General features: G+C 38.1%; 1 protein-coding gene and 1 long non-coding RNA gene across 5 annotated transcripts in view; one reads left to right on the plus strand and one right to left on the minus strand.

Moving 5' to 3' along the window:
• The window catches only part of LOC139773479 (zwei Ig domain protein zig-8), a 113,284-nt gene extending 100,343 nt beyond the window's left edge, over window positions 1-12,941 (minus strand). Inside the window, exons 1-2 of one of the 4 annotated variants that reach the window (XM_071707937.1) lie at window positions 12,700-12,941; window positions 12,234-12,273 (exon numbers count right to left, since the gene is read on the minus strand). In XM_071707937.1, the coding sequence (XP_071564038.1) occupies window positions 12,234-12,273; window positions 12,700-12,786 (127 nt within the window). In that variant the 5' untranslated portion in view covers window positions 12,787-12,941. The other 3 variants (XM_071707934.1, XM_071707935.1, XM_071707936.1) reach the window with 3 other exon arrangements.
• The window catches only part of LOC139773481 (uncharacterized), a 30,469-nt gene that overhangs the window by 5,439 nt on the left and 11,304 nt on the right, over window positions 1-13,726 (plus strand). The window lies entirely within an intron of this gene.

Genomic DNA, 13,726 nt, shown 5'->3' on the forward strand with positions numbered 1-13,726 from the left:
CTACTCCTAAGGAGATGAAGAAGGGTAAAATATGCAATGTGTTACCCTAGCGAAGCACGGGTATCTAGTTTGTAATAAAGTAATAACTCATTTATATTTTATATTAATAAATAAACTAGCTTGGTAAAATATTATCAATATTGCATCACGTATTATAAGGTAATAACTAAATTGTTGTTAAGCAGAATATTGAGAATAATGTATGTGCTTTTTGTAAATGTAAAGTTCGACATGATGCTGTGAATTCTTCGCGCAACACAAAGTGTTATTGCTTATTTCGTTCCATCGCAGCGACTTTCTCATTATAAAGTTGAAGTACGGCAGACATCGCGAACGACATTAAACTAATCTTTAAAAGATGGAGACGACAGCGCCCTAGGCGGACGGGAAAGATTTGTGGGGAAAGTTTTGCAAAATTGAGACCACGCGAGGCTTGATGAGCGCCATGATTTATGCTCTTCATTTCTCAGGTGAGACCGCGAGACCCTATATTAAAGAACGACTGCAGAAAAGTTTCACTCTCCCGCGTTCTGCATCCGCGCGCAGAAATCATATTGTCATTACGCCTGACGTTGTTGACGACGGTACGTAATAGCGCGATTTGTGAGTTACCCACTAACGAGAAGCGATCGATTTTTTTTGCGACAGGTCAAATAAGAATATTTTGCATAACATTTATCAAATTTTCCACCAAAGATTTAGTTAGTAACTAATATCTTTAACAAGAAAACAAAATTCACGTTATTTAGTTGTAATTTTTATTTTAATTGTAAGGAAAATAAAAAAAATTAATTTTTAAAGGAATGATATAAAATGTATGTAAATTATCAAATATATGCATGTATGATTAAACATATCCGTTAAAAATCGACATATGATATGTCGTCTATTAAAAATCAATCTTACAATGAATGTAGATTTATAAGACTCAAAACAAACAAATTTTTGTATATAAGCGACCGATAGCTTTATATTCGCAATTATAAACTTATCATAATTCACCTATTATTTTTTACGAAATGTATCTATTCCATAATGAAAACTAACTATTTCTTAAATAGTGCATAACTGTACGCGTTACGCTATTTCTTGGAAGAAAGGAACATTCCCCGTAGACCACTTAAAGATCTGTGTCATAGAGATCGGACAGAAAGCCGCGACATATACATATATATGAAGAAGATCATCGATACTCACCGGTGAAAATAGCGCCGGGCAGCAATGCACAGATGCTCAAGTACACCAGCAATACTCCGCGAGCTTGACGCACCTTTTGGCAGCAGTCCAGCTTTTTCCCGCTCGGTAGGCCACCACCGATTCTTCTTGGCCCCCTCATCGTGCCGCATAGTTTTCGTTCCGACCACGTAAACCACGCGCGTCACACTCGGATTAGAGCGAGAGAAGTTTAATAATGCCTCACGTGCCTTCCTTCCTTCCTTCCTTCCTGCTTCCTTCCTTCCTTCCTTCCTTCCACTTTCGGTTCTCGTACACGTGACGCGAGATTTCGTAACGATCTTAACGCGCGTGCCGCGGATGCGAACTACATTCATTAATAGGACGCGTTGCATCGGGCGCGGCGAGTTGCATTGTGTGCGCGCGGCCGACTTGCGAACGACAGTTGCGTTGAAACGACCTCCCTTTTTCACAATACGGGGTTATTTTATCGCAGCATTTTTATTTTGTGTTATATACGGGGAAATTTCACTCGTAAACGAATCCGATGAAATTTCGGTGATTGAAGTTATATCACCGAAAAACTAGTTTCCACTCCACACACGAAAGTCGTTTCTTCCTTGTGGCAACATTATGTTACCTAGATATTGGATACGCAGTCAGAATATTAAAGGCAATTAAAAGTAATTATAGAAATAAGCATAATTGGTTGTATCAAACATTTGCTCTGTTCAATAATAAATTTATTTCGCAACGTGTAAGTCACTTTGTTTAAGTATTTTTATATAATTATCTTACCAATCGTGTCTTTTTTCACTTATTTCATATGATAATTATATTATAATTAAGCCTTATTGTTCCTTTATGTAGAAATGCTTCGATATTCTGCTTGGAAATTTTTATATTTTTAATAAAGTTCTTGAAAGAATACACGGAGAGAATTATCTCTTAAAATTTACCCTGAAATCATGGTAGTTGTAGGACAACACGTATCACCAAGAATTTTATGCGAGCTATTCTGATTAATATCTACCATAATAAAAAACATTAATATCGAACACAGAATATACGAACACCAACACCTTGTTACGGCTCAACGCTCCATTTTTCTTCGATTAAAAAATATTAATATCTATTACATTAAAATATAAAATATGTTTGATTAATTTTACTAAAATATATCTAGGAAATTTCAATAATTTTTCAAAATTTACCAATCTGCTTGGTAATTTTTATCACGTTGTTTGTAAAATGTCTTTTGTATATTTTAAAAATTCCTTGGTTGCTAAGTTGTCCCAAGTTTGTAGTGAATTTAAGGGTAAAATATAACAAAAAATTCTCTCCGTGTAGATATCCTTTCTAATAGTAATTTACAATTGCGCGTGCCTGTCTTTAGTTGCTTTAGTTTCACTCGCAGTTAAGTGCAACCGTCAGATTTCCTCATAAAAAAGCTGCAGTTTTTTAAACCGCAAGTTAACATAATTATATTCAAAACGTTAAGTTTTGAAAAAATTAACTTTTTTCAAATTCATTCTTTGACTGCATAATAAATATTACTAGTCTAATTATTAATTAGAAATATTTTTATTTATAACATAAGAAATCAACGTTCTTCATAAACGTTGATTTTACTATAACAACTCGACAAATTAATGGATAATGGACTTTGTGTAGCACATTCAAAGTATAATGCGAATTGAGATAGAACTGGGGAACGCAGCCGTTATCATCGCGGAAGATTGAAACTCGTCGGTGCGGCGCGACGATGCGGAGAGACGACAAGATGCGTGGAATGTGGCACAAGTTGCCGTACACTTTTCGCCGCGATAACTAATTAACGAACTTCCGTCTCGCTATAGTACCTGGAACCGCATCATTAATGCTAAATTTAACGCGCTGTCACTCAGCCAGCGTAGTAAGACCTGCCAGCATGATAAATGGGATCCGTTTATGCGATTTCAGCATGCCCCTGGCGTTTGATACTAAGATTCGGATACGATGTATTATACTGCGCGCCCATGCGAATGCATTACGTTTGTCATAAATTTTGGCAGTTAATTTTCGCGATTATTCGCGTTCCGCGCAATAAAATGGATCAGCACCGGAGTTAAATGGCGGTGAAACGATCATCTTAATTTCTGCGTGCACCGTGCCATCATTACGAATGGATGTAGCGGTAATTTACAGCGCACGGCGGAGTAATTTTGCAGTTATTCTGTTTACAATTACAAGGATAATCAAAGACGACAAAGAGATCCGTGGAATTTCTAAGAAACGTTAAAACTTATTCTTCAAGAAAGTTGCATGCATCTGGATAAAACCTAGAAATATTTGAAAACTAAAAATTCCATCCGCGTTTCAAGCCACGATAAAACCTACTGTTTTAAATGACTGAATTAATTTATGATGACTGAAAATTATTTGAAGGAGAGAAAGAAAAAGAGAGCAATGTTTGTTTCATCAAAAAGTGTTTTCACACGGTTTATATTCTTTATAATAGAGAGACTACGAGGACATTTTCAATTTGTGACAAGAGTTGGCTAAGTTTAACTTAAATTAGATAGAGTGGATGAATCAGCCCGATGCTGGCGGCTTCTGTTTCTAGTAAAGATCATAAATTTATTTTTATTGCACGATATTTATAACGCGACTTTATCGTACATATACCGAAATAAGTGACCTTACTTATTTTTTATAATTCCGTAATTTCTTCTCTCTTTTTTTCGTAAGTAATATAATCTCTTATATAAATAATTTATTTATTTATTAGTATAATGAGATTATAATACTACGTTCAAAAATCAAATCGCTCAGTTGGAGTCTAAGCGCTTAAATATAGTCTAGACAAACACATGCAATATGCGCTTGAATATTTGTCCATTCAGAACAATTTTAATTTTGTGAACAATAATACAATTCTTTCATGATCGATATAATGTCAAACATAAATTAAAATTAAGCGATCCTTTAACGATCAATAATTCCAATCTGATAATAAATTTGCTATAAGCATTAAAATTTTGTTCAGTTTTAATTAAAATGTTTAGCTATTTCGTTATTCAGTAACGACACCGCTGAATTTTATCCGCATATAGGTTAATTGGGGGCAGGTGGATCGTGAAAGCAGTGCGTTTCCATCTCCAACTATTTTTCAAAACAACCTCGTTAATTTCCATCTAAAGGTCTCGATTTTCCGCTAATGAACACATATCTGGTCATAAAGACATTGATTTCCGGAACAAAAAGCGACGAAGTTACGCGTTGCAAGATCAAATTGCTCCCGATTCGAATTAAACCGTATCTAGATAATGACATTCCGCCGTTAATTAATTCGTCAGTGGGCTTTGTACCGGCACGTCGGCATCATTATTACATGGTCATTGTCGTCTTCGAGGTATCTCCACGTGCCGGCGGTTTCAAGAAATTATTATCTATCACAGCGTGGAAGAGGAAACGTTGTCTTTGTGGCGAGAATTAAATTAAACATATCGAAATGCGATACAATGGAATTTATTTCGCGCATGATCGCCATAAAGCGTGACTATTATCGCATCTTCACTGGAATGGACATAAATAAGATGTTCATAAAATAAAAGTTTTACTCTAAATTTTTACCGAACTTATTCTCATACTTTCAAAAATGTCTTATAAATAACGTATGCCATCATGTGTATAGATAGAAAAGATTCAAAAATGAAATATAATCTCGATGTTAATCGAAAATAGTGAGCAACTTCGTGAAAAATTATTTCAAATATTAATTTCGGTAGATCGCATCTGTTATTGATGAAAATGCTAAATGTTATTCCGCTATGAATTGCACATCCGATTGTGTTGCCTTCAAATTGACCATTTTAACAGAAAATTCGGGGACACGCAGTCATAAAAAGCATACTGGTTTGAAAATATCACGGCGTGATTTTACGAGGGACGTGTCGAACCATGAAATGTGCATAAAATGACGAATCCAATATGGCACGAGAAATCGGGGTGATAAAATACTGTCATTTGTAGACATGTTAAAATAAATGCATAATTATTGATTTTCGACTGCCTTATTAAAATTAATTTTGCTTACAACATAAATCAATTTATAAAATTATAAAAGTTATGTAAATAAATTTTAATAAAGAAATAAAAATCACGGAAAATCATCACACACTTGTGGTAAAATTTAAACATTTAATGTTTGTTAATTGTTCTGATTAATTTCATTATAAATCAAAAATAGTACGAATGCCTTAAAAATAAATTTACAAAGATAAATAAGGAACTTTTTTATACTCTACAACTACATATCTTTCTATCCAAAAATATTGTTACAAATAATATATGTTTACATCGGACTGGAATCGTGTTTCCAAAACAGCACGCCGAAAATAAAATTCATAAACCAATGCGGATTTTACATATCTGTGTATAACTTGAATGTTTACGTCGCAAATTAGTGAAATGACTGCAACAAAACACCGAGCTGTCTGTATAAAAATAATATTTCTAGTTTGTAAACGTGCACGACCGCTACACCTAATCCCTCATTCAGTTTATCTCTCTTTTATTGAAATAAAATCCGTAAATATCACATGTGGTTGCAAAATCTGCAATTTTATAAGACTATCAAAATATTTCTACTTCACGATTATTGTTCAAAATAATGTCAAGAGTGAAGACATTCTTCAAATGTGATATATACAGATTAATTTAAAAGATTGACTTTCCTATAATAATAACTTACTTATGTTATTTCCATTATTTTTCGTAAACTGTTAGAATTGCGTCCAGAAAGCCGGCGCGTATCTTTAAACACAGTGCGTGCGTGCGTGCGTGCGTGTGTGTGTGTGTGTGTGTGTGTGTGTGTGTGTGTGTGTGTGTGTGTGTGTGTGTGTGTGTGTGTGTGTGTGTGTGTGTGTGTGTGTGTGTGTGTGTGTTATGCATGAATCGCACCAGGTTAGTTTTAAGATGCATCGCGATGCAGACACAAAGGGTTAGACGTCGACTCCGCGGACAATGACAATGCTGATGCAAGACGGCAGGCACAAATTATCCCTGGGAGGTATTATTAATTAATGCCCTTGTTAAGCTACGGAGCTTGATGAGGAACGAGGGCGAAGAAGCGAGAGATGCGGGTTGGAGATAACGACCGAGTGTATTGTACAGGTGCACTCGGTGGGATATAAAACTGGGAACACGTAAAACGCGTTTGTGTACGACGTACACATGTGTGCGCATACGATAACACGGCGTGAATGTACGACATGCGGCGGTACGAGCACGCTGGGAATAACGAAATTTTCTGGACGGGACGAATTAAAATTCAAACACTTATATGACATCGTCGAGGGAGAGAAGACTCGTGTGAATGAAAAGAGGAGGGGAAAAAATAACGTCGAAAAATAATTTTCGTGGAAAAGCAACGTGGGTAAGCAAAACGGAATTTTCTCAAGGATTAAGAGAATGGACTTTAAGTTAGAAGAAAATGAAAATATACACAGAGGATGTGACGCGTAGTATAATCGTAGTAAACGAAATAATAGAGCTTGCAAAAATAAATTGAAAACGTAAAATAAATTTTTCTATTCGAGAGATGACTAAAAAAATAAAAAAAACTAGTAATATTTTTCGCTCTTTTTTTATGAATTTGTATATTCTAAACTACATGAATTTTGCATTGAATATCACACAAAGCCTTTTGTTTTGAAAATATAATTTATATCACTCATTTAATCTTATTCCGTTTTATTTTTTCTCATCTCAAATGTAAATTTCTTTTTTTAGCTTTAAGTTTAAAACTGTAGCTTTCACAAAAACATTAAAAATGACAAAAATTGTGAGGCTTTACAAACCTTATACGATACGTGCGTTATTTATATCACACGTAGTCCCAAGAACATGCACGATTGTCTCTCGACAACGTTACTGTCTTTTCCTCTCCCTCGTCACCGACATAAGAGAGTGTGTAAAGCCCTTCCCATCCCGCATACGTAATTACTAAAGTTAATTAGAATTTTGAAGTTAAAAGAGGGAAAGTAAAAGAGACGCGGGCCTTAATCGAGAAAGGGAAACGAAGCTGACGACACATTTAAGAATGTATTAGCTTCAAGAAAGCGCCGGAGCTTGAAATGACATTAAAACGTCGCGTCGCGCGCCGCTCGTACCGACAAATACGGCGACGAAAAAAGGCTCGACGAGGTTCTAGTGGAATAATTTTAGCATCGGCACAATCCGGACGAACCTCTTCTTCGAAAGGACGAAATTTTCGACATCCGTTCAACGTTTTGTCCTTGGCGGCGGCAGGAAACGGCGCAATTTTGTGACTCGAAGAGTGGAAAAGTCAATGTTGTCGACAATATATCAATTTACCTATTTCACTTTGCAGCATCAAAATTTCCATCGAGGATTTCATGTTCGGACACTTTCTTTTGTGAGCGTTTTGAATTTTTGTTGGAATCGTGATGTGCTCTTGCAAAACGAGTAAAATTAAGAAACGCATGAAATAAAAGAGAATAAATTAAGAGACGAAGCGTTATGTATCCACTTTCCTCCAAAATTCAACGAAAGCAAATATGTGCGTGGAAAAGAATCCGGGACAAAAAATAAGAAACTATTAATAATTTGTCAATTTAATGCATGTTTAAAACTTTAATTTTCAGTCAGTTTTTATCGTTAGTTATTTTATTATAAAACTTATTTAATCTGCTTTATTTAATGAAATACCTATTTATTTAATAAAATATTTATGGTTATTTTTGAAGCCTCTCTCTCGCTCTCTCTATCTCTTTCTCTCTCTTGATCAAATGCTCATTAAAATATTACGCGTTCTTGAGCGTCACGCTTCATGTACGCAGCAATTTGCCTGACAGTTTTATAGAAATACTATTTTGGGAGTAAACAATGTGTCTATCTTCACCGTCCTCGGACTCTCGTCGAGCTATCGCGCTTTCAACTATCCACCAACTCCCCCTCGAGTCCTCGTGCAATTGGTTTTTCGTGTTCCAAGCACTTCGCTGTCCTCGAAATCCTAATTTCTCGTTTTTCACTCCCTCACTCCGCCCGCCGCACCACCGTCATCTGATGGAGCGAGGCGGTTCTCCGATGGTGCGATGCCCGCAGAATCTCGCCGTTGCGTTTCGCTTGATTTTCAGGTTTGTGACGGAGGGATGTACGGAAAATGGGAGCAGATTGTGGTATCTGTGTAAACAGGTCGGAGCTATGCGTACCGTGACAGTTTTTATTTGCCTCTGGTATTCTGGTTCGGGGCTCCCTCCTCTTCTCCACGTATTTTAAAATGGGTCGTGTTGTAATCTTGTTATTTCGGATTTAATTACCGTCGTAGAGAAATACACCTACATTTCTATCTCCATTATTTCTTTTTATTTTTATCAGTCGATCATGTTATCGTAAAATTTATTTAATATCGTCACACAAATAATTTATTACATAAAAATAATTTTTGTAAAGTTAAAATTTTAGCTGTGTTTTTTTTTATATTACTTATTAAATTATGCAATTGTTTTATGATATTATCGTTGTTTTATCTTTTTATAGTTTTAAATTACTTTCTTGAGAAGTTATTTATCAAACAAATTAGAAGTAACTGCACTCTCACTTATATCCATTCGTGACCTTATTAAAAATCTATCAATATAACAATAATCGAAAACTATAATCAAATCGTCATTTTGTGATTCACCTTAATTTGCACTTGCACATGCGTTTACGCGTTATCAGCACCGAGATCTCTCGCGACATCACCGTGGAGACGATCGAGATAGATCGGAGCCGGCACACGTGATACCCGGACCGGTCTGCGAGACGCACTAAATCGTCAAGCTCCGTCTACAGTGCGCTACGCGCGGTCCCTCTAACAATAAACTTAGGTAAGCCGACGAATACGACGGCGACGTATAATGTGCACACACGCGTGTCGGCCACGCGTGACAAACCAGTCGCACGCACTGTGGGTGCGTGAGCCGCACTAACCGCGCGTGGTGCAAGACCCACGGAGACGATCCACTCGAGACGACGTTCTGGCAGTGTGCGTGGCCCGCGACGATGATCGTCGTGAATTGTCGTCTGTCGAGGCGTACACGCGTGTGTAAGTGCGAGCGAGTGAAAGCCGCGAGGGTGTGGAGGGGCCAATTGCCTTCCTCGTTGCGCCGCCACGATATTGTGGTGGTGCAAGCACTTGCCCCTCGTGAATTTGGAGCTCCACACGAAGATACGCGCCGAGTGTGCAGCGGGGAACTCGATAATCTACGTGCGCGGGGAGCCCGCATTGTAGGCATACCGGCGCGGCGCCGAAATGTGATATAGCAAATCGTGTTAATATTGTAAGAGGAAATACGGAGGAAGTAAAGGGTTAAGCGATGTAAGTGATAAAGCGTTGCATAGATTAACGTGGATTGTCGAAACGTATGTTACTCCGATACTGTATATTTCCCAAAATGACTATGCTCCTCGAGATATTCAGTAACTGAATACGAGACGTGTAAATCGGTTAAGGTTGAAATACAATTTTACCGACTAGTCATGTGTAACGGCAAAAATAAAATTCTTATACAACTCATTGGCAGATGCGATATGACAAGTAAATTTTAATTTTCAAATAAATATAACGCAATTTAAAAGATAAAAATATAATACAAGAAAAATATTTTTATCTTTGATTCTTTGATTTTAATTCGCGTTATAACTTATTTAAGGATAAAATGATATAAATGTCTAGACATAGGTACGTGTCCAGTCATTGGTATTATACATTTACCTTATATCTCAACCATTTATAAGGGAATGGAGGCATTTGCAGTATATGTATCTGTTTGGAGAACGAATCATAGATCAGATGTGCACCATTTGGAACATGCAGATGCTACTAGTCAAAATGCGAACGCGATCAGTATATATATATGTGATCATAATTAGCTATGCAAACTTGGTTGTTTATCACAAGTACAATAGGAAAACAGTGCACAAATGTATTAATATTATTCCGCATCATGTTATTCCAAGATATTGTGAGCAGATATTGCAATTATCCATAAAATGTAATTTATAATTATAATCTTGACACATAACAAATTTCATGGTAAATCCATTCAACTAAATATGTCTTCTTAATTTTGATAATCTGTATAGTTTTATTAATTGTACTTTGATAGTTTTCTTTACAAAATTCACTGGTCTTCACAAATCAAAAATATTTAATTCGATATTTCGACTTGAAATTATTTTTAAAAATAAGCTTTACAAATTCTACAATTTCGTTATTACCGAATACGATATCACAGGCTTATAATTTGACTAGTCTGTTATCGTCGTTGACGAGGCTAATATACTAACGATGCAATAGTATTATATTTGTGAATGTCCAGAGAATGCAGGATCAAAAATATTTTGTTAGCGGTGATGAACGCGCGGCAATCAATGATGAATTTGGCATTGTGTCTCGCTTAATCACATAAATCGCTCATAATGGACGGCTCGTCAATTCGAGGCGGGCAGCGTTAAAGGGTTAAGTAGGGGGCGAAATCTGCGCACAGTGAACTCCGCTTATCAGGCAACAACGTAGTAACGCCGCGCGTATCACGACCGCGCGCGGGGGAATTCGCGACCGGTTCATCGACGCGACCCGCGCGCAAAAGCGCAGCATCCGAGCGTGCATATCTCCCGCGATCGATCGTTCCGGCGTTGCGCGCCGCTAACCACGAATGCACACAGAATTTGCGATCCATTGCGTTGAACGTGTGCTCTCCCCCTTCTAATCATACGGCGGCGCGTATAGCAGCAAACGGGACACGGATTTCACGTCTTATGCTCTTGGAACGTGCACACGCGAACAGAGAGAGAGAGAGAGAGAGAGAGAGACGCACGCGCGAGGAACTTCTGCACGTAGGAAAATTTTATTAAGCGAGCCACTCGAGCTTTGCGCGAAGCTGCCGTACGTGGGGAAATTTAAATTTCCAACACGATATCCACCCTCCGACCGCGAGAAAGGAGTCTTTAGCCTGTAGGTATCTTGACATTTTGTTAACTTCTTTTCGAGTTTGCTCGGCATACTTTTTAATAATAATAATTTCCCTGTTGCTTCTCGCTCTACTTGTACCTCTTCTCGTGATTAGCTAATTAATTAATTTCTTATTTCCATCGTATTTGCTCTTTAGAAAGACAATATTATTGCTCGTCGCATTGCATGTATATTTAATTTAGATAAATATCGTTGTCTTTCGATTGTCCTGATTAATGCTTACCGCGGTGACAGTTATATATATAGATATATTTGACAGATCGTAACGCGGAATACTCCGCGCGTCAACTATCGAGCGACGCAGAGAGCGTGACATCGCACTCGCGCAATAAAATCGTAGTACGACATACGGGGACAGCGCGACGCATCTATTAACAGCGTTTCGCGAACAACATTACTTTCGGCACGCAACATTACCCGTTACACGCATCATAACAGTATCCTGACTCTCTATGCTCGGTCCATTCCGCGGCGATCCGTGAAGCCTGTTAATCCACGCGACGATCCGTACGAAAGCCCGTTGCGCGCGGATCCGCGAGATCGTGCCGCCCTTTTCCAGTTTGCGTGAATCATGATATCAGAATGAGACCGCCGCCCCATTCAGGTATCACTATCACTGAGCGCGCGTAACATTGTGTAATAAAAAGTCGGCAGAGGAACATAAATTATAAAAATGTTTTCTAGGCTCTAGTCTATCCATTTCCGAGCCTGTCCATTTCAAGGCAATAGATTATAATATATTAAGTTATTTGTAATATTTTTCTATTGCTAATCTTTAATGTTTTAATTTTTTCTGCAATAACTGTAAAAATAATTAATATATTCGGATGAGATTAAATAATACAGACACTTTATCGCTACATTAATTATCATTTTAAATAAAAATTTTGATATAACGTCTAATAATCGTTAGAAAAAGACTGTTCGTGATTCTTTCATAATATCTCGTATCTTATATACATACATTTTATTTACGTTTGTAATATAATTTTTACAAATCCATTGCCTTGACATTAAAAATAAAATAATAACTCACCGACCGACGAGCAACAGCGGAGATGTAACCCTGCGTTGATCTGTAACATATAAATATTTTTACATTAGAGCAATACCCAAGGTAATCAATACTTAAAGTAAATAATTATCGCGCTCGTTAAACTTTTAAAACGTTATTTTAACATTGATTTAAAAATGCTAATACAAGAAAAACAATCGCGGCTGCAATATTTCCGTATTAACTCGTTCGCATAATTAACTCGTGAAAAATTGTACAAGTAATATTATGACCATGTGAATAAGAGAGACGCGACGTTCGGGACGTAACATTCCTTCTCGCATATGCCGGAGATCGAACTCCGGCGAAATTGCGCCGGAATTAACCTCGAACGGTATTGTACGAATAATAAGTATATCATGTAATGTGGGCGAATCAAGTCGCGCTTGAGAAAGTTGCAGAATCCGTCACAGGACAGCAAAATAATAAACGAGAAACAATTACTCACCCCATGGTCGCTCCGCCGCGGCGCGCCGGTCGCCCGATCCCTCCCAGGCCCCCTCCTCCTCTCCTCGATCCTCCTCCGTTGTCGCATCTCCGTCGACGCACTCACTCACGACGCGGCAACGTTCACGCGCGAAAATATCGACACTTTGCACGACACTCCCGAATTCCGGTATTAATCTCGACGGAAGAATTACGGCGGAGAAGCTACAAACGAAACTATACGATCCGCTCGATGCCCGTGACGCTTGACGTCCCGCAGCCCGCCCGCAGGTAGACGCTAACATGGCGGAGAGAATTCGCGGTAAATCACGCGGCCAACTTCACTCTCCAGGAGCAACCGTCGCGTCGCGTCGCGAGGACGCTACACACCTGCTGCTCCCACACCTGTACTTTTCGCACTTTGAACAACGAATATAATGTCAAGATTACTTTTACGTATTGCAATATAAAGCTGCGGTCCACTTGACGCTACAAATGCTTTGGGGCGTTCTTCTTCTCCTTCTTTCTTCATTGAAAGAAAAGAGAAGAGGAATGCTTCGAAGCATTTGTAGCGTCAAGTGGACCGCAGCCTAAGACACGTAAGAGAAATAAATGTATGGATTAGGGCCCGGGCACAATTGGGGGAGGCCTCTAGGTCCGACTCGGACTGTTGCGCCATTGAAAAGAAAAAAAAAAGCATATTTCGTGGCTATTTCTCTTTGACTTTAAAGTTTAAAGTCAAAGAGAAATAGCCACGAAATATGCTAACACTTTTTTTTCTTTTTTTCAATGGCGCAACAGTCCGAGTCGGACCTAGGCCTCCCCCGAAGTCATGTGCTTGTGGTGCGCACACAGGTTGTACACAAGCACATGGGACTTACATGGCAGTTTAATGCCGAATCCGAAGAGGAGGTTTCGAGGCAAGGGATACTCCTGACGGGCTGCCATTCCGTCGAGGAGGAGAGACAAGCGATACAATTTATTTATTTTGGTTCTACCAGGAGTACCAGGACTAGATCCGAACCTGCAGATCTTTGGTTTAGCAGACC

This window comes from Temnothorax nylanderi, unplaced genomic scaffold (assembly GCF_030848795.1).
Source record: "Temnothorax nylanderi isolate EJ_2023f unplaced genomic scaffold, tnyl_v1.0 TNYL_tig0062_pilon, whole genome shotgun sequence".
Classification (NCBI taxonomy): Eukaryota; Metazoa; Arthropoda; class Insecta; order Hymenoptera; family Formicidae; genus Temnothorax; species Temnothorax nylanderi.